At 37.6% G+C, this 25,525-nt stretch overlaps 2 protein-coding genes across 3 annotated transcripts; both read left to right on the top strand.

The window, feature by feature from the left end:
• On the top strand, window positions 1–3,498 carry LOC113737107 (disease resistance protein RGA2-like). The gene has a single exon (XM_027264364.2). It carries the CDS (start codon window positions 91–93, stop codon window positions 3,472–3,474), a length of 3,384 nt encoding a protein of 1,127 aa, XP_027120165.1. The 5' UTR covers window positions 1–90; the 3' UTR covers window positions 3,475–3,498.
• A 12,923-nt stretch (window positions 3,499–16,421) lies between these two features.
• On the top strand, window positions 16,422–25,158 carry LOC113737008 (2-alkenal reductase (NADP(+)-dependent)-like). 2 transcript variants are annotated; one of them, XM_027264251.2, is made up of 6 exons: window positions 19,851–19,991; window positions 20,674–21,006; window positions 22,125–22,302; window positions 22,948–23,114; window positions 23,732–23,814; window positions 24,135–25,158. In XM_027264251.2, the coding sequence occupies exons 1-6, from the start codon at window positions 19,986–19,988 to the stop codon at window positions 24,511–24,513; spliced, it is 1,146 nt and encodes a 381-aa protein (XP_027120052.1). In that variant the 5' UTR covers window positions 19,851–19,985; the 3' UTR covers window positions 24,514–25,158. The 2 variants fall into 2 exon arrangements, 1 of the variants encoding a protein (XP_027120052.1); XR_003459891.2 differs by lacking the exons at window positions 22,125–22,302; window positions 22,948–23,114; window positions 23,732–23,814; window positions 24,135–25,158 and having other exon boundaries at window positions 16,422–19,991; window positions 20,674–20,889.
• Window positions 25,159–25,525: the final 367 nt, after the last annotated feature.

Genomic DNA, 25,525 nt, shown 5'->3' with positions numbered 1-25,525 from the left:
CTCCTCAAAAGGCTATTGACTTCTATGTTCTTTGCTAATATCACACAGATTAGCGAGCAATTCTTCCTCTTGTAGGAATACAAAAGTGAGATGGCTGATGTTTTGCTTAATATTGTTATAGAGGGAGTTTTGAATAAGTTAATTTCACTTGCGGCGGAAGAGATCAGTAAAGTGTGGGGTGTCAAGGAAGATCTTGACAGTTTAGCTGGAAATCTGGAGATGATTCAAGCTTTGCTGGTTGATGCTGAATGCAAACATAACAGTAGCAACGCCGTTGATCTTTGGCTTAGAAGGCTCCAGGATGTGTCGTCCGAGGCTGAGTACTTGCTGGACGAGTTTGCATATGAAGTTCTTCGCAACAAGTTGAAGAAGCGCAAGCAAGACCAGGTTCGTAGCTTCTTTTCTTGTTCATGTCCCCTCGCATTTCGTTTCAAATTTGCTCACAAGATTAAGAACATGAACTTGAGGATAGAGAAAGTTTATCAGGAAGCGGAAAGGATTGGGCTTAGGTCTGTTGAGATAGGTAACATGTCTAACAATCCCAGAAGTGATCGATCTAGTACTGCATATCCTTTTGTTGATGATTCCAGTATTGTGGGAAGGAGTGAGGAAGTGAACGAGGTTGTAAACTTGTTAACTTCTTCAGAGAAGGATGGTAATAACTTATCAGTTATTGGTATAGTTGGGATGGCTGGTTTGGGCAAGACAACGATTGCTCAGCTAGTCTACAAAAATGAAAAGGTGCTGAGGCATTTTGATCATAAATTGTGGATCCACGTGTCAGAAGATTTCAATGTTGAAAGACTCTTAAATAACATGGTAGAGTCTCTTACAGGAACCAACTCTAATCTGACAGTTGTAGAGGCAATTGTAAGAAAGCTTAACGAGGTACTTAAAACTAAAAGATTCTTGCTTGTACTGGATGATGTTTGGGATGAAGTTGCAAAGAAATGGGATGGAATGAGGAAGTGTCTGCGAGGGATAGGTGCATCGGACGAAAGTAGGATAATCGTGACAACTAGAAACGAGACAGTTGTTTCAATCATGCAACCATCTTTTCTTTGTCCATTGGGAACACTTTCTGATGGTGATAGCTGGGAATTGTTTGAGAAAATAGCATTTGGTCACGGTTGCGCAGCAGTAAAGACTCCTGAATTGATAAATATAGGAAGAAAAATTGTTGCTAAGTGCGGTGGTGTGCCATTGGCAGTAGCGGCAATAGGAGGTTTGTTGTGGTACAAAAAGGATGAACGTGAGTGGTCAAAAATAGAAAATAATAAAACAATGGCTGCAATGGAAGAAGCTGGAAGAAGAGTCATATCCGCTATAAAGTTAAGCTACGATCATTTGCCTTCATTGTCGTTGAAACAATGTCTTTTATATTGTACTATAGTGGGAAAGGGTGGCGTTGCAACAGTGGAAAGCATGATACAACTTTGGATGGCACAGGGATTGCTTAATCCTTCCAAGGGAAGTGACCTGGAAATGGAGGATGTTGGAAGTAACTACATGAGTATTTTGTTCCGGACTTCTTTGTTGCAAGTTTCCGAGGAGGATGGGTTTGGAAGAGCTATAAAATTCACTATTCACGATCTTGTGTTTGACTTTGTTGAAGAAGCAGCTAAAGAGTCCATTTTCTTGGTTCCCTCGGCTGAACTTAGAACCGGTAGGGAAAGTCTTTTAAAGCCGCGAACTTTGATTTTGAAAGATGGCCTTGCACATCATTTGCCGATTGTTCGTAATCATAAAAGCCTTCGAGTCTTACGTGTTGATGATGAAGATGTTAAGGAATTGCCAACCATGATTGGAAAGTTGAAGCTTTTAAGATATCTTGACATCTCCAGGATGTACAATTTGCAAACAATGAAACTCAGTAATCTGCAACAGCTTCCCAAAAATTTTGGAAATTTGGCTAACCTGAGACATTTGTGCATTGGAGAAGATGGAATCATCAATGGCAAGCCGTGTTTGCTTCCTGATATAGGGCAATTGAGTTCTCTTCAGACGTTGCCTTTCTTCTATGTAAGTCAAGATAAGGGATGCCAAATTGATCAGTTGGGGCGTTTGCCCAATCTCAGGGGCGACCTCAAGATCTTTGATCTCCAGAATGTTAGCAACGAAGAGGAAGCAATCAAAGCAAAAATATCCACAAAGATAAACCTTGATAGTTTGGAACTTCACTGGGATACTAGGACCAGAGACGAATCCACTGATGAGGATGTCTTGAAAGGTCTTGAACCTCACCCAAATTTGAAAGGTTTCACAATGGAAAACTTTATGGGCCGAAGCCTTCCATCGTGGATGCTGACCACAAGCCATCCTTTGGTCTTTCGTAATCTTGAGAAGATCGTGCTGAGGAACTTCAACAAGTGTCAGGAAATTCCACCACTTGGGCATCTCCCTCACCTCAATATTGTCAACATAATTGGAATGAAAAGTTTAAATTGCATCGGCACTGATTTCTTCGGTTGGAAAAATGTTGATGATGCAAGTAGTAGCAATCCAAGTGGCCTAGCAGGGGATGCTGTGGTTTCATTTCCGGCACTAAAAGAACTAATTCTGGAGTATATGCCTGATTTGATAGAGTGGTCAGGTTTGATGTGCCACGATTCATCACATTCAGTAGTCAAGATATTCCCTTCTTTGGAGATTTTAAAAGTCGAGCTCTGTCCCAAATTGGTAAGCCTACCAGATGGTGTTTGGCAGAACCTTATATGCATTAAAGAACTATGTATTTCGGGATGCCTTCGTTTAAGTCATCTACCAAAGGACGTGGGAGGATTGGCATCTCTTGAGATTCTAACAGTAATGTATTGCCCCAATCTTGTTTCCATTCCAGATATTCATTCCCTACGATCTCTAGTTCGGCTGACTCTTGCGTTCTGCAACAACTTGCGCTCACTACCAAGTGGAATGGAAGTCTGTACATCAATCAGAAGATTTGTATTTTTGGGGTGCCCTGCTATTCAACCAGAGGATTTGCATCCTCTGTCGAGGATGATTCAACTACAAGGATTGATGATAGGTGGTTTCTCTCATGATCTTGATTATTTCCCCTGGCCCAGCTACACCATTAATCCTTGTAGAGTTACTATTACCGATAATGAGAACAAAGAATTCCAACATCCTTTTGCCTCGTTGCTGTATCTTGGATTATGGGGTTGGCAAGCAGTCACATCTCTGCCGGAGCAGATTCGGCATCTCTCCAACTTGGTCTTTTTACAGATACTACATTTTGACGGGATTGTGGCTCTGCCAGAGTTCTTGGGTAGCATCCATTCACTCGAAGAACTGGACATTGCAGACTGCCAAAATCTGTTGTATTTGCCTTCTGCTGAGGCAATGCGTCGCCTCAACAAATTCAGGAAATTGACAATTAAAAAATGTCCACTTCTCAAGGACAGATGCAAGAAAGAGATCGGCCAAGAATGGTACAAGATTGCTCATATTCCAGAAATTCAGCTGCTGCCATGAACATGTGCAATGCATCGCCTCATCTTACTTTGCTTAATACAGCAACTACATGCACGTAAGTTTCAGTTCAATGCCCATGAAATTTTCCTAGATACAAGTCTCCCTTTTGCGTTTCTTGCTGAATTGCTGAAAGTCTTCGGACGATATCCATGGCTACTCAAAGCTCTTCTAAAAGTGATTTCCTTAATCTCCACTCTGCTATAGACTGCTTTTAACAAGATGAAATGTAGAATTTACAACTAATGTATAAATAATGCATTGCATTAAACCGCATATTCTAGTTGGTTCAGATTGAATACTATCCACCCCTTCATCACAAACTTAGTATCACATCTAATGCTGTATTTTCCATTATGATATACCACATACTGGTTCATTACATGTCCCTGCTCTAGAAAGAAGTAAAGCCATACAATAAGATATAATATTGAATAAATCCATGACAGACTATTTCAAGGCAAAGATGTGCCAACCTTGAGATTCATATATGTGAGGGCTTCATTTACAATTTCTTGCTTTATTAGTTCTCCGTACCTACCTCTTCTTTTGCGCATCTGTCAATGAACCATATCAACTTTATCTCTTCTTGTTTTCTGCATGATTAGACGATGTGCACAAGTTAATCTAGAAGTTCAAAGTATAGGAACTGACATGTATGGTAGGATTGGCTACTGCTTTTCCTCATATGGATCCATGTTAATTAACATATATAATTAGCAATTACCTGAGCAACTTTTGCCATGTGCTCTGAACTGAACCTTACAAAGCTTGATTTCTCCAGAAGAACCTAATTCTCGAGTGCATTATGTTTGTAAATTATCTGTTCTTGGATGATTTTGTTACTTTCTAAAATCTATAACAAACACTGAAACTTTCTTTTCCAGCACCAGAAAGACCAGACAGCACATCTCCAAGACGATAAGATTGTTGTATTTTGTCTCTTGGACCTCTCTTGATGCCGGTCAGTTGGATGCCTGGTGCAAGTGTTGGTGCTCCTATCTGCCTCAGTTCTCTTCTTGGGATTCTTTGCTTTTCGTTTCTTACTTCTTTAATAGTACTTTCTCATTTCCTTTTCCTTATTTTGTATCCTATATTAGTGCTTCTTGAATTTGTATCCCACATTGGTGTTTCTTGAATGTTACATATTATATCTTGGTCATGTTTCCCTTTCTTTTGATTATTGTTTTCCCCTATCTTTTTCTTATTTTTGTCTACCATGATATGATATACACAGTAGATAAACAAAAACTTAAAAAAGAAAATCACATACAACCAGGGATGGAATTGAAAATTTTGCTTTGAGAGGGGCACCTTTCAATTTCATGCACATGAGAACTTTGAAGTTTAAGACGAAAGTTTTTTGAAGATTTTTGCGGGGCCAAAAAGTTTAATTCATAGAAGAAATCATTTTTTAAAAAAAAACTCTCAAAATTCCAAGGACTTGGGAGAGGGGGGCAGGTGACTCCACCCTGTTCCACTTTGTTTCCGTCCTTGTGTGAAAAAAAAAATCAATGTAGTTAATTTCAAACCGAATAGGGATTCGTCTAAAATATTGGATCAGGGTCAATTGGTTGGATCGATCGAACCGTTCTCAAAACCCGCTGACCCAAGATCGTGTTTTGTATGATTTTGTCCGATTGTTGTACGTGTTCAAATTTTTGACATACAAATATATTTTAATGCTATACTAAATGCGTTAGATCCATGTACAATAGAGTGATCATAGCAGCCTAATGTCATTCCCTCTATGTCCATTGCTTTGATTATTAAGCTAATGGCCCTGTCAATAGATCACTGTAAAACTTCAGAAATAGCCCACAATCCAAGCTTCAGAAACTGAAAGTCATGCAAAACTTCTTCTTTCCACTCCTATTTGGTAATTCATCTCTTTTGCACCTCTGCATCATATTGCAAAATCAGCTGGCCAATAATCCAATTTTACCTGACCTACCAAAGTTTCATAGGGAACCGTCCTTTTAGCTAAAGTACAAGATATCAATGCCGGCTTTACCATTTATGATTTAAAAAAACAAAATGCCAAATAATCAAACCTACAAGTTAAACAACAAAGCAAAAACAAGTATCCGCTTTTAATTCCGGCCCATTGCAGATTTCAGTCTCCATTTCCAAAGAGATAAGAAACCTACCAATATTTATTTCAGAGAAGAAAAGGGTTGTTTTCTTTCTGGGGAGAGGATTTCAGAAAATGGCAGAGGAAGAAGTGAGCAATAAGCAAGTTATACTGAAGAATTATGTCAGTGGTTTCCCAAAAGAGAGTGATATGGAGGTGAAAACGATTGCTTTGAAGTTGAAGCTTCCGGATGGAGGCGATTATTCAGTTGAAGCATCAACTGGTATTTTTCTTGGACTTCAAGATCAGAAAATCTGTTTTCGTAAACCCCACTTGTAACTTGAAGATCATTAGATCTAGTTTCTAAACAACTTAAAGAGAGAGAGGGTTTTTGCAGCCCCTCACTCCTGCTCCATTGCGCCATACAACCCCCAAAAAAAATGAGGAGAAATAGAAGAACAAAGATTATGGCATTACACCAAAAAAAGCATACTTAGTCTTTGGAACAAAAGCAACGCATCAGTATCCCTTAATTAGTTAATCCTTAGAGCTGTGATGTTTATCTATCCATATAATTTGACAATTTGGGGTTTTAGATTTTGTTTCCGAAATTATTCTTGCCAGAACACAGTTAGGACTGACTACTTTATGTCTCTAAATTCGAATGCTTTCTCAAGCATTATGGGTGAATTCTTAGTTTATGATGGAAAAAAAAAAGAATTCTACAACGAGGACGATTCTTGGAGTGTGTTCTGCAAATAGGGGTCTTCGCATTCGGGAAATGCGAGCTCACTGAGCTCGCATTCCCCGAATGCGAGCTCGTGAGCTCGCATTCCGCAAATGCGAGCTCGAATTGGAGCTCGCATTCCCGGAATGCGAGCTCACTGAGAGCCAAGACAAGGAGGAAATCATGCAAATATTGAAAATACTTCATGCAAGATGGTTCGGCAGCAGGCTCGCGGCACAGCCTTTATGGTGTCTGATGTAGTTTCCTTTCATCCGACTGCAACTAATGACTTGAACAGTCAACACTTAGACTATAGTAATAAAAATTCTAAACATTTTCCATCTTTTAGCCGCAAAAATCCTTATGTTTAAGCACAAAACAAATTAGATGAAAGGATCATGCGAGCATCAAAGAACAATTTTTTCTTCAACAACAATGCTTCTGCAAATTTCGATGCAGAAAAATCATGCAAAGCTTCAAACAAAACTAGTGAACCTATCACCCCAAATACCCCTTAACACTGAACACTTCAAATGAAACCAGGGTTATTGATTATAAACACAAATCTCAGCAGATCAGAACTTGCGGCCAAACAAAGACAACCAAACAGCAACTGAAGTAGATAAAGTTTCAAAGCCGCAAGTCTGAACCAGCAAACTAGGAGTTCATGCAAAGAAACATTAAATTAGAGCTCGCATAATGCGAGCTCAATAAGTAGAGCTCGCATTTCGCGAATGCGAGCTCTATTCTAACCTCGCATTCGTGAAATGCGAGCTCTACTGAGCTCGCATTTCACGAATGCGAAGACCCCCCGGACGGAATTCATTACCAAAATCACCTCTTTTGTAGAATTTTTTTAAAATTCATCACAAAATTAGAAATTTCTCCAAGCATTATTGAGGATATATATTTGACAGTGATGTTAAGGGTTTCAGTCAGGAGCAGAATTTAATTGCCTTGAATTCCATTATGCAATACAATTACATTTGGAACGAATTACAACTTAGTTCTCCCAAATTGACTATTCTTCAGAGCATATCATCCAAGTGTTTTAGTTAATGCTTCTCATTCTATTGCACTCAAAAGTCAAGGGCGTGCACCGGCTGTTGATTTGCTAACGTTATTGCTGTATTCTTCTTCGTCTTCTTCTTTAGCACAATAATTGGTGGTACCCAGCTGCTTGGTACAGATTTGACATTGTAATTAGCTATTAGCCTCTAATTTCCATAGGAAAAATTGGCTTCCTGGAGAGAATCCTGGACTTAATTGGTGGTACCTAGCTACTTGGTTCAGCATTGACATTGTAATTAGCCGCTAGCCTCTAATTTCCGTAGAAAAAATAAACTCCTTGGAGACTGTCGAGGCTGCTTTTGAAATTCAAGAAGTTGCAAAAAAGTTGTGGTTTGATCAAATTTTGGCATGAGCAAATGGGCCTTGATTTTATTGCGTTAGATATGGTTTCTTTGAGTTTGGCTATTGAGATCATTCTTCAATTTCGCTCGTACTTAGATAGACTCGATTTTTGCAAATTCAATGGTCCAAATTGTGCTACACCATCTTATCAAGTGATGTGACACAATTTGAACTATCAAATCTTTGAAAATCAGGTCCATCCAAGTTTTGATCCTTCAACAAAGAACCGAAAACAGTTGGCCGCCTCGTTGCAACTTGGTTATTGGTAATTACACCTCAGCTTCTTTGTGGGTGGTCCTCTTATCCCATTATATTTTTGTACATTTTTGTATCGGAATTAGTTACCTTTGCCTTAAAAGGAGAAGGTACCCGCTTTCTTGTGTACTTTTTCTCCCTTTGTTGCCTTAGCGGCTCCAAGCCAGAAGCCCACCAACTTGAGTCTATTCTTGGAACATTGTAGCTTTCTCCTTCTCCTTGATGCTTAATTGCTATAATGAAATCCGAGAGGGAGCATGTGTGATTGTATTATCACCAATTCCACAATGCATCAGCGCAAATACGACAATCAAAATTTTCACATAATTAAGTATAAAAGGCAATTTTGCAAGTTTACAGTCAAATAATACCGTTCAGCGCTTAATAAGTACTTTTATGAATGATTCTACTGGATGAATTGCTCTTGAATAAGTCACCCCAAGTCCACTTTAAAACTTTGGGTTCGGTATTCACTTTGATGTACTTATAGCTTTGAAATGACGAATCATGACTAGTTAGGGAGTTGAACAGTGCTACTTAAAACTATTTGCATATAATTAGGCATTTCAAATTTTCAATTAACATAAGTTCTAGACTGATTAAGTAAAACCTTAAAACACACCATAATATAAATTTGACCAGATAAGCATAGTATGCGAAAGTTCATGTGAACATATTGAACCACAAGGACCTCCCACAATATTTCTACCTCAAACATAAGGAGAAATAACATTTTGGGAAGAACTTAAGCCTTATGCTAAACTTTCTGGCTATATTACAACCAGGATAGCAATATTTAGAAGTTGGTGGCAGTTTTCTTAATTCCACATTCCCATTTCCTTTCTCTTCTCCATCTTTTGTCTTGATCGCTTGTTCAGTTCAGCGATTTGCCTTTCCCACACCTTATTTCCCATGGAACAACTCATCCCATGTCTTGTTCTTCCATCCACATCGACCAAACTAAGCTCATCATCGTACAATTCTCGGGAAATTGGATCAGACAGTGTCTCGTATGCCATTCTCAGCTCAAGAAATCGCCTTGTGGACTCTTCCTTTTCCGATGGAGGGCAAGCATCAGGATGGAACTTGAGAGCTTTGCATCTGTAGGCATTCTTGAATTCGTCGAGACCGACAAATTTGGAGAAATCAAGAGAAAGTACCTCAAAAAGTTGGCTGCTCTTCCAGTCTGCACGGTTCTAGCAGCCTGACATGAGATTACAGTTCTGTGCTGAAGAAATTTCTCCTTACAGCTTCCTTTCTGATTGAATTGAACCGTTTTTCCAAACCGAATACTAATCCCACTAATTTGCAAGGATGCTTCCATACTATAGTTTTGAGACTGAGAAAGAAATGAAGAAATGTTTTCTCTAATTTTCACTGGAGCTGAGAGCTAGAAGCTACCTAGTATGCATTATATAGACCAAGGAGGGTAACATATGAGCAATTAAATAAAGTTTTAGTGGGCTTTGTAGTATGACTTTGGCTTCCATCGCTTTCGTAGACAAAATTTTGTAAAGCAAATTGTCTCAAGTTAGTGGGAAGGAAACTAGTAAAATATACTAACATAAAACAAGATCTTTGTTGAGAAGGTAAAATAAGTACACAAAACTTGAAAAAAAAAAGAGTAATTATATATATATATATATATATATCACTGGTTTTCTCAACACCCACGTACGACTGGGAAATGCCACATATTTGCAATATTCTTTTCTTAAATTAATGTAGGTTATATATTAAATTTTGAAAACTTTTATCTAAGCGAATCTCACGTTTTATTGAGTTTTCTTCTTAACATATGGGAAACTTTGGCAAAGGAAAATTACTACGTCCATTACCTTTATTCCTTACGATTCCCTCATGGCTTCCTTGTACTTTTGTATAAAGATCGCATGACATCGTTCAAGATTTTTAAAATATTCACATAAGCCCCTTGTAGTTTTATATAAAGCAGAAAAAGAACCGAAAGTATCAACATTGCAATGATTGATCAAAACGTGCTCCAAAAGTGCATTTGATCAAATTATAATATCCATTTAACCCTTCTATAATTTTGCATAAATATCTGCTTAATTCTCTCCTGTGAATTTGCATAAATATCTGCTTAATCCTCCTATAATTTTATGCAAAGTGATTAGGCTCTTATTCAATTTAATGCTTAAGTAAGGGTAACATTGGCACTTCAGCTAATGATGCTACAAAGACTATTTTTCATGAAATTTTCATGTTAAATAAAATCAAGGGGATTATATGAATATTTTCAAACCTTAGGGGGTTATGTGGTATCGTGAAAAAGCACAAGAGGTTATGAGTAATTTACACTTTTTAATATGACTTTGGATGAATATAGAATGGCCAAAAAGGTTATTAAGTATGGCATGGGTCAATCGCTAAACTTTTTTTGTGACCACAAAGGTTATTAAATTGACAGAAATGGCTGAGCCCAATAACGTGGGCTTGTAAACGAGTGGGGGGGTGGGGCATTAAAGTGGTTGAATGGTGTGTTGAAATTAGGTTCAAGCCATCGTCGGGTCTTGGGTCGCTATCTCCTCACTCCCAAACCTCTAGCCCACCACGGACTAGATAAGCACTTGAAACTGACAGAAACGAGACAGCGAGGTCATTTTACCAAATTCTACTTGTAAAACAATTGGCTGCCAAAGGTCATTTTGCTAAAAGGATCGTTGAATTTTAATGATTTACCTATTACTTTACCAATAAAATTTGATAAAATAATCTCAATTGCCCATTTTTGTGACCTTTGTGGCTACCAATAAAGTTTTATAACTGATCCGTGTCATGCTTAATAGTTTAGTCACCTTTCAATCTTGGATTAAAGTCTCACTGTATTTAGTTTCTTGCTCTGTCCTGGTTTCCACACCCAAGCACACGTCTTAATCTTCTATTGTGGCATGGCATCGTTTACGTAGATTGGACTTTTAGAAGCAACTTGCATGTCTTGGTCCTGCAGGTAGGGCACACATGTACGATGTTTTGCAATTGTCTTTGGTTGCTTAGGGTCCCGGAGACAGGTACATTGGGTTCAAGTTTAGATTCAATTTATTTATGTTGCCTATATAAGAAAAAATAAAATCCTATTCAAGTATATACAAGTCGTTGAAAGATTCAATTTATGTGGTTGGGACATTTGTCAGCGGATAATGAATTTGGTAATTTTGACTTTGATTTCTCCTTTTGCTCCTTCCTTGTAAGGTTTATAGTCTCTTCTGACATTCAGATTAAAAAAAGAAGGGTAAATTACATTTTACCTCCTGTGATTTAGCATTTTTTTACATAACCTCCTTATAGTTTCAAAAACTATATATAACCCCCTCATGGTTTGGATTAAAGTGTCAAAGTGACGAAAATAGTCATTCGTAACAGAACTTCTAGAAATGTCGTAATTACCCTTATAAATACATGACACACTAATCCCGTGTGATTTTTATATTTTACTATATAATCCCCTTATGGTTTAATATTTACCATATAACTCCCTTATGGTTTTCAAAATATACACATAACCCCCTTTAGTTAATAAATAATTTTCAACTTTACATAAGGGTATTTTTGACATTTTAGGTGACTCCGTTGCCAATAATCATTCCCGTTATTTTGACACTTTAATCCAAACCATAAGGGGGTTATATATAGCTTTTAAAACTATAGGGGGGTTATGTAAAAAATACTAAACCAAAGAGGATAAAGTGGAATTTGCCCAAAAAAAAAAAAAAAAATTACATACAAGTTGGCACAAGATATTGGTTGATTGAATACAAGGAAAGAATACAAAAGCCATGGTTTACATCTAAGGCTATTTCCTGGACTTTGTCAAGAATCACTGCGACAATTTAAGGCTTCATTTCTAGTAGAAGAATTATCTTTCAATCGATAATTCCACTGTTTTTTTTTTTTTTTTTGAATTGCATATCAAATTTACCCATCTCGGGTTTGACAACAAAGGACATCCATGTCCTTCGACAAAACTCCCTGAACAAGGTGAGAAAAGAAGCAGTTAATAGAGCTATAATTGAGTGAAAAAAATGACCAGACTGAGTTTTCTCCCCATTAATGGATACTTTGAATTGTGTTACTGTTCTCAAATTAAACTGTTATTAGTTGGATGTATTTTCTATGATTTAACTTTGAAGGCCAAGGTGGACTCCATTGGTGACTTACACATCCTTGATTGACTTCTTCCTATTTAAATGTCCATTCATACAGCTACCTTGAAGGCAACAGATGGCTCAATAATTGTTTCCAGAAAGGAACCAAATTGTGAAATAAAAATCTGTACCATGGCAACAGTTAAAAGGAGTCATAATAGAGGGTTTGCTGATTTACACGAAATTAAATTGAAAAAAATGTTTTACATGTAAATTAACATAAAAACAGGTCTTCAATCTACCGTCCTTTTCTTCTCGCCAATCAACAGTTTCCTATTTCGCTGATTCCAAATAAAAAGAAAACATAACCATATATAGATCACAATTCCAGCTAACATCAAATATTGCTAAAGTATAGGCTAAAAATTCTTTCTCTAATACGTAATAAAAGTTATAAATGTAGAACTCAAAGGAATTAAAGACAAAATAAAGATTCATCAATGGAGAAAAGGTTTTCTTCTACCTAGTTTCTTTGTGAAATTTAGTGTTACAAATTTCTGTACTTTTGTGTGCTTCTGTACCACTTACATCAACAAATTCTACACTAATATCAAAGTCACGGAAATAGTCATTCGCAATGGAACTTTTAAAAATGTCGAAATTACTCTTATAAATATATGATACACTAACTCCATATGATTTTTATATTTTACCATATAAACCCCTTATGGTTTAATACTTTATTATATAACCTCCTTATGATTTTCAAAATATACACATAACCCCCCTTGATTAATAAATAATTTTCAACTTTGCGTAAGGGTATTTTTGACATTTTATGTGACTTCATTATAAATGACTATTTCCATCACTTTGACATTTTAATTCAAACCATGAGGGGGTTATGTATAGTTTTTGAAACCACAGAGGGGTTATGTATAAAAATACTAAACCACAAGGAGGTAAAGTGTAATTTGCCCTAGAAAAAATAAACTCCCTAGAGATCGTCGAGGCTACTTTTGAAATTCTAGAAGTTGCAAAAAAGTTGTGGTTTGATCAAATTTAGGCATGAGCAAATGTGCCTGTGAGTTTGTAGGAATTGAGGTCTGATCAAAACCACCACTATCACATTGAACAATAAAGGGGAGAATCATATTTGCATATTGCTTGTGGGAAGCTCTTATATAAAAAAATATGCACTAATGATTTGGCAATAATATCTTGTTGTTCAATTGATTTTGAGTATTTGATCTAATGGGTGGAAGGTGACATTATTGCTGTTATCTTCCCAAAATAATATAGAATAACCATTTCATACCTCATAATGTGACAATTATAAGTGAGTGGCTTTTTTTGGGATATAGCATTTATATGTGGTCCATGTGTTGACAATGATTTGGTGAACAATATTTTGGCAACACTTCAGCCGTTGGATATGGTTTCTTTGAGTTTATCTATTGAGATCATTCTTCAATTGACTCGTATTTCGATAGACTTGATTTTTAAAAATTCAATAATTAAAATTATATTACACTATCTTATTATCAAATGAGGTAACACAATTTGAACCATCAAATTTTTTAAAATCAGGCCTATTTAAGTTTTGGCCCCTCTACAAATAAAAGAAATGAAAATAGTTGACCGCTTGGTTTCAACTTGGTTATTGGTAATTACACCTCAGCTTCTTTGTGAGTGGTCCTCTTATCCCATTATATTTTTGTACATTTTTGTATCGGAATTAGTTACCTTTGCCTTAAAAGGAGAAGGTACCTGCTTTCTTGTGTACTTTTTCTCCCTTTTGCAAGTCTTGTCGTTCATCTCTTCCCCTTCTTTACTTCCTATTTTTCACATGGTTCAGCTATACATGTTGGAGGAACTTATAATTGTTAGGATATCAGGCCAACTATTTGAAAAGAAAAGACCAACAATTTAATTGAAAACAATATCTAGTATGAACAATGAGCAACTCACAAGAATTAACGTGATTCGGCTTAATCACCAAACCTACGTCTACGAAGAGGGAAACTTGTTCTTACTACGAGAAAAAACGCCCCAAGATTACAACTTGATTCCCAAGCCCTAACTCTTGTATAACCATCTCACCCACTAAGAACTCTCTCATTCCTTTCTTGTGTCTTTGTAGTATGCCAATCTACCTATTTATAAATAACATTATTTGGCCAAAAAAATCAAATAACAATTGGAAACCAATACTAATTCCTAAACTCATATAGAGTAGGAAATAACATCTAATTCTAAACCAAATAGGACTTTACTTAACTACTACTTCAAGCAACTAAAATCTAAATAGGAAACTAGTTACTTTTCACACCAAATAAGGATCTTGACTAAAAGAAATTAAACCAATTTCCTAACAAATCTCCACTTAGGCGAATATTTCTTTAAGCAAACACAGCAAACCATCCCAAAAAAATCCATTTGCCATTTTCCACCAAATACATTGGTGCCTAGCTACACACCCGAATCAAGAAGGTCTTGTTTTCCACTGATTCAATCGGCAAATAAACGTGTGTAGCTAGCCGAGTCCAACATCTAGTTGACTCGTGAGAGGGGTCTCAATTCATCCTCTCCCACAGCAGGACTTTTCCTCTCACCACCATTTGTAATTTGAGAGCATTCATGGATCCCCTTCCGTTCCCAATCCATTGAGGTATTCAAATGATACAAATTACCATACTTCTTCCCCATCAACAAGACCGTCTCACCATGTATGATTTTCAAGACTCCACCTGCAGCGAAAAAATGGTAGCCTTCGGAGTCTAACTGGCTCAAAGAAATTAGATTCCTTCGTAATTTTGGGACATAAGCCACACCACCAAAGAACAAATCTCTTCATTCAATATTTTGATTTTCACCACTCCAACACCTTTGACTTGACAAATAGATTCATCACCCAAGGACATAAAACCTGCCTTCTTTCTTTGGAAAAGAAAGAAGTATTATTACCTTTGAAAATTGTGAAAATATCTCCACCCGATGCATATCCAACAACACCATCATAGTCATTCTCATCATTTTTTGTTTTGATGAGGGCAATATCTATTGATATGGCCAAACTCATGACAACCAAAGCACTGGATTCCACCCTTTCTCTTGGCCTTTGAACCACCTGCCTTAGATTCACCGCCAAATTGTTTTCCTCTTTTATTCTCACCTCGAACAATTAACGCAGCTTCTTGTATCACATCCTGGTTTGCCTTCCTTTGTTTTTTATGATCCAACAAAGAAGATTATACATTCTTGAACTCTAAAGTGTCCTTCCCATACAATAGGGTCGTCACAACACTTTCATAAGAATCAGAGATTGAGGTAAGAAGTAAAAGGGTCTTATCTTCTTCCTCAATATCCACGCCAACCTTTTGGAGTTGATCCAAAATTCTGTTGAACATATTCATGTGATACATGAGACTGCCACCCTCCTCCATCTTTAGTGCATAAAGTTGTCGCTTTAAATGCAACTTATTGGACAAGCTTTTAGCCAGATAAAGCTTTTCCAATTTTTTCCAAAGGTCTGCTGTAGAATCTTTCTCATCTATCACATTGTTTATGATGTTGTCTGCCACATAGAGTCGAATCGTGCTCTCACACCTTGCGTCCAACTCCTCAAACTCATCATCCTTCATGCTCTCTGGCTTCTTGTTCTTTCCATTCAACGCTTTTGCCAAACCTTGTTGAACTAGAACATCCTTCACACTTCTTTGCCAAAGAGTGAAACTTGTAGTTCCATTAAACGATTGAATTGGAAACTGTATAGTTCCAAACCCCATGGTATACTACCACCCACTCAATTCAAATAATTAACCAAAACCCTAACGGAGTTTTAATACCACTTGTTAAGGTATCAGGCCAACTATTTGAAAAAGAAAATACCAACAATTTAATAGAAAAAATATCTAGTATGAACAATGAACAACACACAAGAATTAACGTGATTCGGCTTAATCGCCAAGCCTACGTCCACGGAGAGGAAAACTTGTTCTTATTATGAGAAAAAACACCACAAGATTACAACTTGATTCCTAAACCCTAACTCTTGTATAACCCTCTCACCCACTAACAACTCTCTCATTCCTTTCTTGTGTCTTTGTAGTATGTCAATTTACCTATTTATAGAGAACATTATTTGGCCAAAAAAATCAAATAACAATTGGAAACCAATACTAATTCCTAAACTCATATAGAGTAGGAAATAACATCTAATTCTAAACCAAATAGGACTTTACTTGACTATTATTTCAAGTAACTAAAATCTAAATAGGAAACTAGTTACTTTTCACACCAAATAAAGATTTTGACTAAAAGAAATTAAGCCAATTTCCAAACAAAAATAACATCACAACTACTCTATCCCCATTTCATTTACTTCTTTCAGTCCCCCTCCTCAAAAGGCCATTGACTTCTATGTTCTTTGCTAATATCACACAGATTAGAGAGCAATTCTTCCTCTTGTAGGAATACAAAAGTGAGATGGATGATGTTTTGCTTAATGTTGTTATAGAGGGAGTTCTGAATAAGTTAATTTCACTTGTGGCTGAAGAGATCAACATAGTGTGGGGTGTCAAGGAAGATCTTGAAAGTTTAGCTCGAAATCTGGAGATGATTCAAGCTTTGCTGGTTGATGCTGAATGCCAACATAACAGTAACAAAGCTGTTGAAATTTGGCTTAGAGGGCTCCAGGATGTGTCGTCCGAGGCTGATAACTTGCTAGAAGAGTTTGCATATGAAGTTCTTCGCAACAAGTTGAAGAAGAGCAAGGTTTGTAGCTTCTTTTCTTGGTCATATCCGCTCGCATTCCGTTTCAAATTTGCTCACAAGATTAAGAACATGAACTTGAGCATAGAGAAAGTTTATCAGGAAGCGGAAAGGATTCGACTTAGGCCGGTCGAGTTAGTTAACATGTCTAACAATCCCAGAAGTGATCGATCTAGTGCTACTGATCCTTTTGTTGATGATTCCAGTATTGTGGGAAGGAGTGAGGTAGTGAACAAGGTTGTAAACTTTTTAACTTCTTCAGAGAAGGATGGTAATAACTTATCAGTTATTGGTATAGTTGGGATGGCTGGTTTGGGCAAGACAACGATTGCTCAGCTAGTCTACAAAAATGAAAAGGTGCTGAGGCATTTTGATCAAAAATTGTGGATCCACGTGTCAGAAGATTTCAATGTTGAAAGACTCTTAAATAAGATGGTAGAGTCTCTTACAGGAACCAGCCCTAATCTGACAGTTGCAGAGGCAATTGTAAGAAAGCTTAACGAGGTACTTAAAACTAAAAGATTCTTGCTTGTATTGGATGATGTTTGGAATGAAGATGAAGAGAAATGGGATAGAATGAGGGAGTGTTTGCGAGGGATAGGTGGATCAGACGAAAGCAGGATAATCGTGACAACTCGAAATGAGACAGTTGTTTCAATCATGCGAGCATCTTTTACCTGTCAATTGGGAACACTTTCTGCTGGTGACAGCTGGGAATTGTTTGAGAAAATAGCATTTGGTCACGGTTGTGCAGCAGTAAAGACTCCTGAATTGATAAATATAGGAAGAAAAATTGTTGCTAAGTGCGGTGGTGTGCCATTGGCAGTAAAGGCAATAGGAGGTTTGTTGTACTCCAAAAAGGATGAACGTGAGTGGTCAAAAATAGAAAATAGTGAAACCTGGGCTACAATGGAAGAAGCTGGAAGAAGAGTCAGATCCGCTATAAAGTTAAGCTACGATCATTTGCCTTCATTGTCGTTGAAACAATGTCTTTCATATTGTACTATAATGGGAAAGGGTGGCGTTGCAACAGTGGAAAGCATGATACAACTTTGGATGGCACAGGGATTGCTTAATCCTTCCAAGGGAAGTCACCTGGAAATGGAGGATGTTGGAACTAACTACATGAGTATTTTGGTCCGGACTTCTTTGTTGCAAGTTTCCGAGAAGGATGGGTTTGGAAGAACTATAAAATTCACTATTCACGATCTTGTGTATGACTTTGTTGAAGAAGCAGCTAAAGAGTCCATTTTCTTGGTTCCCTCGGTTGAACTTAGAACCGGTAGGGAAAGTCTTTTAAAGCCGCGAACTTTGATTTTGAGCGATGGCCTTGCACATGATTTGCCGATCGTTCGTAAAAGCCTTCGAGTCTTAGTTCTTGAAGATGAAGATGTTAAGGAATTGCCAACCACGATTGGAAAGTTGAAGCGTTTAAGATATCTTGACATCTCCAGGACTTCAATAACAGAACTCCCAAATCCCATTACACAGTTGTACAATTTGCAAACAATGAGACTGAGTAATCTGCAACAGCTTCCCAAAAATTTTGGAAATTTGGCTAACCTGAGACATTTGTGCATTGGAAAAGATGGAATCATCAACGGCAAGCCGTGTTTGCTTCCTGATATAGGGCAATTGAGTTCTCTTCAGACATTGCCTTTCTTCTATGTATGTCAAGATAAGGGATGTCAAATTGATCAGTTGGGGCATTTGCACAATCTCAGGGGCGACCTCAAGATCTTTGATCTCCAGAATGTTAGCAACCAAGAGGAAGCAATCAAAGCAAAAATATCCACAAAGATAAACCTTGATAGTTTGGAACTTCACTGGGATACTAGGACTAGAGACGAATCCACTGATGAGGATGTTTTGAAAGGTCTTGAACCTCACCCAAATTTGAAAGGTTTCACAATGGAAAACTTTATGGGCCGAAGCCTTCCACCGTGGATGCTGACCACAAGCCATCCTTTGGTCTTTCGCAATCTTGTGAAGATCGTGCTGAGGAACTTCAACAAGTGTCAGCAAATTTCACCACTTTGGCACCTCCCTCACCTCAATATTGTCAACATAATTGGAATGGAAAGTGTAATTTGCATCGGCACTGATTTCTTCGGTTGGAAAAATGTTGATGATGCAAGTAGCAATCCAAGTGGCCTAGCAGGGGATGCTGTGGTTTCATTTCCGGCACTGAAAGAACTAATTCTGGAGGATATGCCTGGTTTGAAAGAGTGGTCAGGTTTGATGTGCCACGATTCATCACATTCATTAGTCAAGATATTCCCTTCTTTGGAGATTTTAAGAGCCAAGATCTGTCCCAAATTGGTAAGCCTGCCAGATGGTGTTTGGCACAACCTTAGATGCATTAAAGAACTATGGATTTCAGATTGCGATAGTTTAAGTCATCTACCAAAGGACGTGGGAGGATTGGCATCTCTTGAGATTCTAACAGTAATGTCTTGCCCCAATCTTGTTTCCATTCCAGATATTCATTCCCTACGATCTCTAGTTCAGCTGACCCTTGCGGGATGCAACAACTTGCGCTCACTACCAAGTGGAATAGAAGTCTGTACATCAATCAGGCGGTTTGGATTATTGGAGTGCCCTGCTATTCAACCAGAGGATTTGCATCATCTGTCGAGGATGATTCAACTACAAGAATTGGTGCTAGGCGATTTTTCTTATGATCTTGATTATTTCCCCTGGCCCAGCTACGCCATTAATCCTTGCAGAGTTTCTATTACCGATTATGAAAACAAAGAATTCCAACATCCTTTTGCCTCGTTGGCGTCTCTTGTATTATATGGTTGGCAAGCAGTCACATCCCTGCCGGAGCAGATTCAGCATCTCTCCAACTTGTCCTTTTTAAGGATAGAGCATTTTGACGGGGTCGTGGCTCTGCCAGAGTTCTTGGGTAGAATCCTTTCACTCGAAGAACTGCACATTGAAGACTGCCAAAATCTGTTGTATTTGCCTTCTGCTGAGGCAATGCGTCACCTCATCAAATTAAGGAAATTGACAATTGAAGAATGTCCCCGTCTCAAGGACAGATGCAAGAAAGAGATAGGCCAAGAATGGGACAAGATTGCTCATATTCCAGAAATTCAGCTGCTGCCATGAACATGTGCAATGCATCGCCTCATCTTACTTTGCTTAATACAGCAACTACATGCACGTAAGTTTCAGCAACTACATGCTGTTTATATGAAAGTTTCCTAGATACAAGTCTCCCTTTTGCATTTCTTGCTGAATTGTCGTAAGTCTTCCGACGATATCCATGGCTACTCAAAGCTCTTCTAAAAGTGATTTCCTTAATCTCCACTCTGCTATAGACTGCTTTTAACAAGACTAAAGGTAGAATTTACAACTAATGTATAGATAATGCATTAAACCGCATATTCTAGTTGGTTCCGATTGAATACTATCCACGCCTTCATCACAAACTTAGTATCACATCTAATGCTGTATTTTCCGTTTTGACATACCACATACTGGTTCATTACGTGTCCCTGCTCTAGAAAGAAGTAAAGCCATATAATAAGATATAATATTGAATAAATCCCCTGTTAATTCCATGTTGAGATGCCTTGAATTAGATCTTCGACCTTCGCTGAGCTGTTCGGGGGTTTTGCTTACGGTATATATTAGTTACCGTGTCTGTTTTATTTCGGGTCTTGTTTTGAGCCTATTTTTGGGTCCAGTCCGTTTGGTTGTATATATATACACCTTTTTTTAGTCTGTAAACTATTCCGATTACAACTCTAATAAAATCTGATTTCCCCCAAGTTGTTCTTGTCTGTTCTTGTTTTGTTCTTTCTGTTCCGCTGCATCTGTTATAACATTCCAACCCATTGCAGATTTCAGTCTCCATTTCCAAAGGGATAAGAAACCCACCAATATTTATTTCAGAGAAGAAAAGGGTTGTTTTCTTTCTGGGGAGAGGATTTCAGAAAATGGCAGAGGAAGAAGTGAGCAATAAGCAAGTTATACTGAAGAATTATGTCAGTGGTTTCCCAAAAGAGAGTGATATGGAGGTGAAAACGACTGCTTTGAAGTTGAAGCTTCCGGATGGCGGCGATTATTCAGCGGCAATCTTGGTGAAGAATCTGTATTTGTCTTGTGATCCTTATATGAGATCCCGCATGCGCAAGCTTGAAGGTCATTATGCTGAGGCCTACACTCCTGGCTCTGTAAGTCAGTTTCTGTGAACATGTGTACGTTTTGTGTTTCTCTCTTCTTCTTTTTTGTTGGTTTAAACTGGAGTGGTTAATGGATGTTTAATCAGTACATGCAATTGTAGTGCTAAAGATAGAGTGACATTTGGATTTCCAGACCTTTTTTTTTTTTTTTTTTTTTTTTTTTTAGGCGTCATGAAGAATTTTTATGTAGAGATAGTCTGCATGAGTGGAAATTCGAATTTTTCATTTGTGAATTTTATGTTATGTTGCTTAATTGGTGTTAATCTGAACATCTGCGGCTTGCTCGCTTTTATGGTTGATTTTGAAGTATTCACTTGACTCTGAAGTCATGAAACAGTCAAAAGTTTTTATTTTTGTACAGTTAAATAAGATCATATGAGAATTCTGACTTGCATGTGTATATCTAGAATATGTAATTATGTTTGACCTGGTTAGCAGTTGACCTTGATTCATCTTTCTGTGAAGAAATGAAACTCAAAAGTAGATTGAAACCTAGATGTTCCGGAATTTCATTCTTTTTTCTTTTTTTTTTTTGATAAAATAAATCTGGTGGTCAAGAGCATGTGGGCCTTTATGGTTTTCTGCATCACATGGAAAATGATGGAGCAAATATATTCAAAGAACAGTTTGTTCAGTGTTGGAGTAAGTTAACTATTTGGGAATCTCCAGAGTATTAATTTAAGAGAAGGATGCACTTTGATTTATAACTCTACATGACAGTAGAAAGCATTATAACTCCAAAGAGTAATGTTGACAATGTGTAGTGATTTCACAAAGAACATTCACTGGTTGCCTGATTATGCTTTTCTTTTTCAGTACACATGTCAAAGAATTCAATTTTGGAAACATTTTTCTATGTTTTCCACAGTGGCTTTGCTTATCATTTGGCTGGAGAACCAATAGATTGAAGTTGGTTTTTTCTCTGTTCATTGTTACTTATTGCAGTCCCATAAATGGTTGTCTACTTGAGATAAGTCCCATGACTTTGGATATAACATAATAGGTGTAATACATGTAGTTGTTTATGGTGCAATTGAAGGGGCAGAAGTTTTGCTTTTCATGAGTAGACTCAAGTCAAATTCATAACTTGATACTGATTCACTTTGTAGCCTATAGTGGGTCTTGGAGTGGCTAGAGTTTTGGAGTCAAACAATCCAAAATTCAGCAAGGGTGATCTGCTGTGGGGATTGACTCGCTGGGAAGAATACAGTGTAATTGCTGATCCTGAGACTCGCTTTAAAATTCACAACACTGATGTGCCTCTGTCCTACTATACAGGAATCCTCGGTCAGTGCCTCTGTCTGATTAGGTTTCCATCACAGTACACCAGTATAGAAGTTACTTCCTTTTCTTATTGGAGATTTCCAGCATTTGATGTTTGTTACCTTTAAAAGCTTTGTGTGGAACTTTAATAAGCTTTAGCAGTCTGATTGAAGCACTTTACAGTTGTTTGCTATGGTAGGAATGGGATATACATCCTTTATGTATAGTGAGCTTTACATGATGTAAGATCTGCTATTAAGCGAACTGCCATCAGAGAGTGATGAGGAATTAGGTCCATTAGTTAATTGCTTGAGTCTTTTATTTATGAATAGTTTGACTTCTTCCTTGAACCTCTTCATCTGATTTAGATGCTACTACAATGCCATATGCTTGTATCTCTTGCCACCACCTGATGCTAATTTTCTGGACCTGATCTTCTATGTTTTTACCATTACTGGTGTTTCTAACGTTACCTTATTTGGAATTTCTGGGACATTCTTCAAGGATGGGATAAAGAAATATGTTTTATTTACCTCAAGCAACTGAATGTGGCTGCCCAACCTTTTACTATGATGCTTCCAGTGTTATATCCTTACCAGTTTTCCATCATGGCTCCTAATTTTTTAAGACCCCCCCCCCCCCCCTTCAATTGTTCTGCTTTGCTAACAGGTATGCCTGGCATGACTGCTTATGCTGGTTTTTTTGAGATTTGTTCTCCGAAGAAGGGAGAGCGTGTATTCATTTCAGCAGCTTCTGGAGCTGTTGGTCAGCTTGTTGGACAGTTTGCAAAGGCTTTTGGTTGTTATGTCATTGGAAGTGCTGGAACCAAAGAAAAGGTAATCTCTTAAGACATCTGCATGGTCAAATTTCCTCTTTTTTGGGTTCAAGAAAGCAAGCCCGCACTTCGTTTGCTGCCGTTTAGATCATTGGAAACCTTGTATCAGTTTCAGTGAGAACTTTATTCATGTTTCTGTTGAAATGGATTCATATAAGATTGTGTGGGTATCTTCTAGATAAACTGAATGTCAAGTCCTTTTTCTTTCCATAGACTTTCTTTGCGTACAAATTGCGACCTTTTAATTCTATAAAGAATGTTGACGGTCATTATGGGCCAGTCTTGGTGAAAGCTACTCAGAACTGATTGCTTGGATCTTCTGTTATCTGATTCCAGTGGTAGTTGTACCTATGCTTCATGAAGCACCATATATTCAGATAGCATCTATTGAGCATCTAATGATCTGTTGTACCAAAAACAAGAAAGGGAAAATTAATAAATTCACCCTTCTTACTCCAGGCATCTTGCATGATTAGCCTGAATAATGTTTGCAAGAGGAACTTTTACTTCATATTTGTTTGTTAGAACAAACACTGAGGGTACTTAAAGCTAGCCACATGATATCACTGTATTCCTATTGTTTCTTCTCTCATCTTGCTTTATCTTGTTTCTTTAAAGGTTGACTTGTTGAAGAACAAGTTTGGTTTTGATGAAGCTTTCAACTACAAAGAAGAGCAAGATCTAAATGCGGCTTTAAAAAGGTCAGTCCTAATATACTGGCTGAAAAGTTTAGATTTTAAAATCTACTTTCTGACTCCCCAAGGCAGTTTGTTCTGAGTGGCAGGGCATTCACTTAAATGAACTGTGTATATGTGTCACCTGGTACATGTGTACCTTGAGCTCGAAGCACACTTCTCCAAGTTATCAACATTCAATGCAGATCTTAATTTGCCAGCATTCATTCTTTTCTTGCATGTCATGTTGGCGCATTAGAGGAGGATGATTCTGTCACAGTCAGTTTCTTACTTTGGACTGCTCAAAGTAAATCAGCATTCCTGACTTTCTATCTTTTTTCCCTTAGGTACTTTCCAGATGGCATTGACATTTACTTTGAGAATGTCGGAGGAAAGATGCTTGATGCCGTGCTTCTCAACATGAGAGTCCACGGTCGCATTGCTGTTTGCGGATTGATCTCACAATATAACCTTGAGCAGCATGAAGGCATTCACAATCTCTTCTGCCTGATCACTAAGCGAATTAAAATGGAAGGATTTTTGGTGTTCGATTACTATCATCTCTATCCGAAATTTCTGGATATGGTTCTACCCCAGATAAAAGAAGGGAAGATAGCATATGTGGAAGACATAGCTGAAGGCCTTGAGAATGCCCCAAGCGCCCTGATAGGACTCTTCTCAGGTCGCAACGTCGGGAAGCAGGTTGTGGTGGTTGCCCGTGAATAATGTGAAACCTTTTCAAGTCTCTGTCAACTTTACTTTCCTTGGTCTTCTCTAATAATAGACAAGAATCTTTGATGATTTTGTTGTTCAAAATAACATCATTTCAGTTGTCTAATTACATCTACCTTTGATTTGCTAAATGCTCATGTGCTTCATCAGACTTATCCCTTGTAACACCTAAACACAGTTTTGCAGCATTGGAGAAAAGGATGGTTACATTAACAAAACTAAGTTGCTAGTACAATTCCCCTTCAACAAGACAAAGGTGGATGACTATTGCACAGCCAAGAAATTGCAATGCCAACTATCTCAAAAGTCAAATGCTGGTCCATTCATTATTTGATTCAGTGAGTTTAATGTGATCTATTCTGGCACAATATGTACGGATAATTAAGCTGCTGTTGACCAAGATGACATATTTTTTGCTCAACACATTTTTATAGCTAGATAATGACTTGGAAGTTTGGTGCTAAATGTGTGCCTCCTAGGCAATCTTGGAGATAAATTGGGAGCTGAAAGTGGGATACCAGAAAACCCCCCAGGAAATCTGAACCAATCAAGTATGTGGGGATCTATGGGGCTTAGCCTGTCTCATTGAAATGTTTTGAAGTGTAATTTTCTTGATAATAAAAAGGTGTTGCCCACTAATTTTTGTGTCAAAATCTTATTAAGAAAAGGCATGGTATTGATGTATTCCAGGTGTGTCACATTTTTAAAGTGGAGGCAAGAGGACCTTCGTTAGTGTACAGGTACCAAAGCACGCCTTTATCAGTAGGAGACGCAAAAAGGTTTGAAGGCGTGATCGTTCGAGAAGTTTTTAGCTTCACGCTTTAAAAGAGATGCATGAAACACCTCCAATTTTGCACCTTTATGTGAAATAAAATGGAGAAAATAAACAATTCTGACAGCCATAGGACAAAAATAGTAACATATAGTAGTCTTCATTGCTTGAGGATCGATCCATCTCCTGTTTTACTAGCAACTGTATTTAAGAGAGCTCAATTGCTCAAACTAG

The sequence above is a fragment of the Coffea arabica genome, chromosome 3e (assembly GCF_036785885.1).
Source record: "Coffea arabica cultivar ET-39 chromosome 3e, Coffea Arabica ET-39 HiFi, whole genome shotgun sequence".
Lineage (NCBI taxonomy): Eukaryota > Viridiplantae > Streptophyta > Magnoliopsida > Gentianales > Rubiaceae > Coffea > Coffea arabica.
The sequence above is the reverse complement of the archived record's forward strand: the minus strand, read 5'-3'. Positions and strand labels throughout refer to the sequence as shown.

Bases quoted from the DNA above. Each gene is read 5' to 3' on its own strand.
- LOC113737008 (XM_027264251.2), top strand. The intron at 22,303-22,947 runs GTCAGTGCCTCT...CTTTGCTAACAG, and splicing joins CTACTATACAGGAATCCTCG to GTATGCCTGGCATGACTGCT. The intron at 23,815-24,134 runs GTCAGTCCTAAT...TTTTTCCCTTAG, and splicing joins CTAAATGCGGCTTTAAAAAG to GTACTTTCCAGATGGCATTG.
- LOC113737107 (XM_027264364.2), top strand. From the start codon at position 91: ATGGCTGATGTTTTGCTTAATATTGTTATAGAGGGAGTTTTGAATAAG.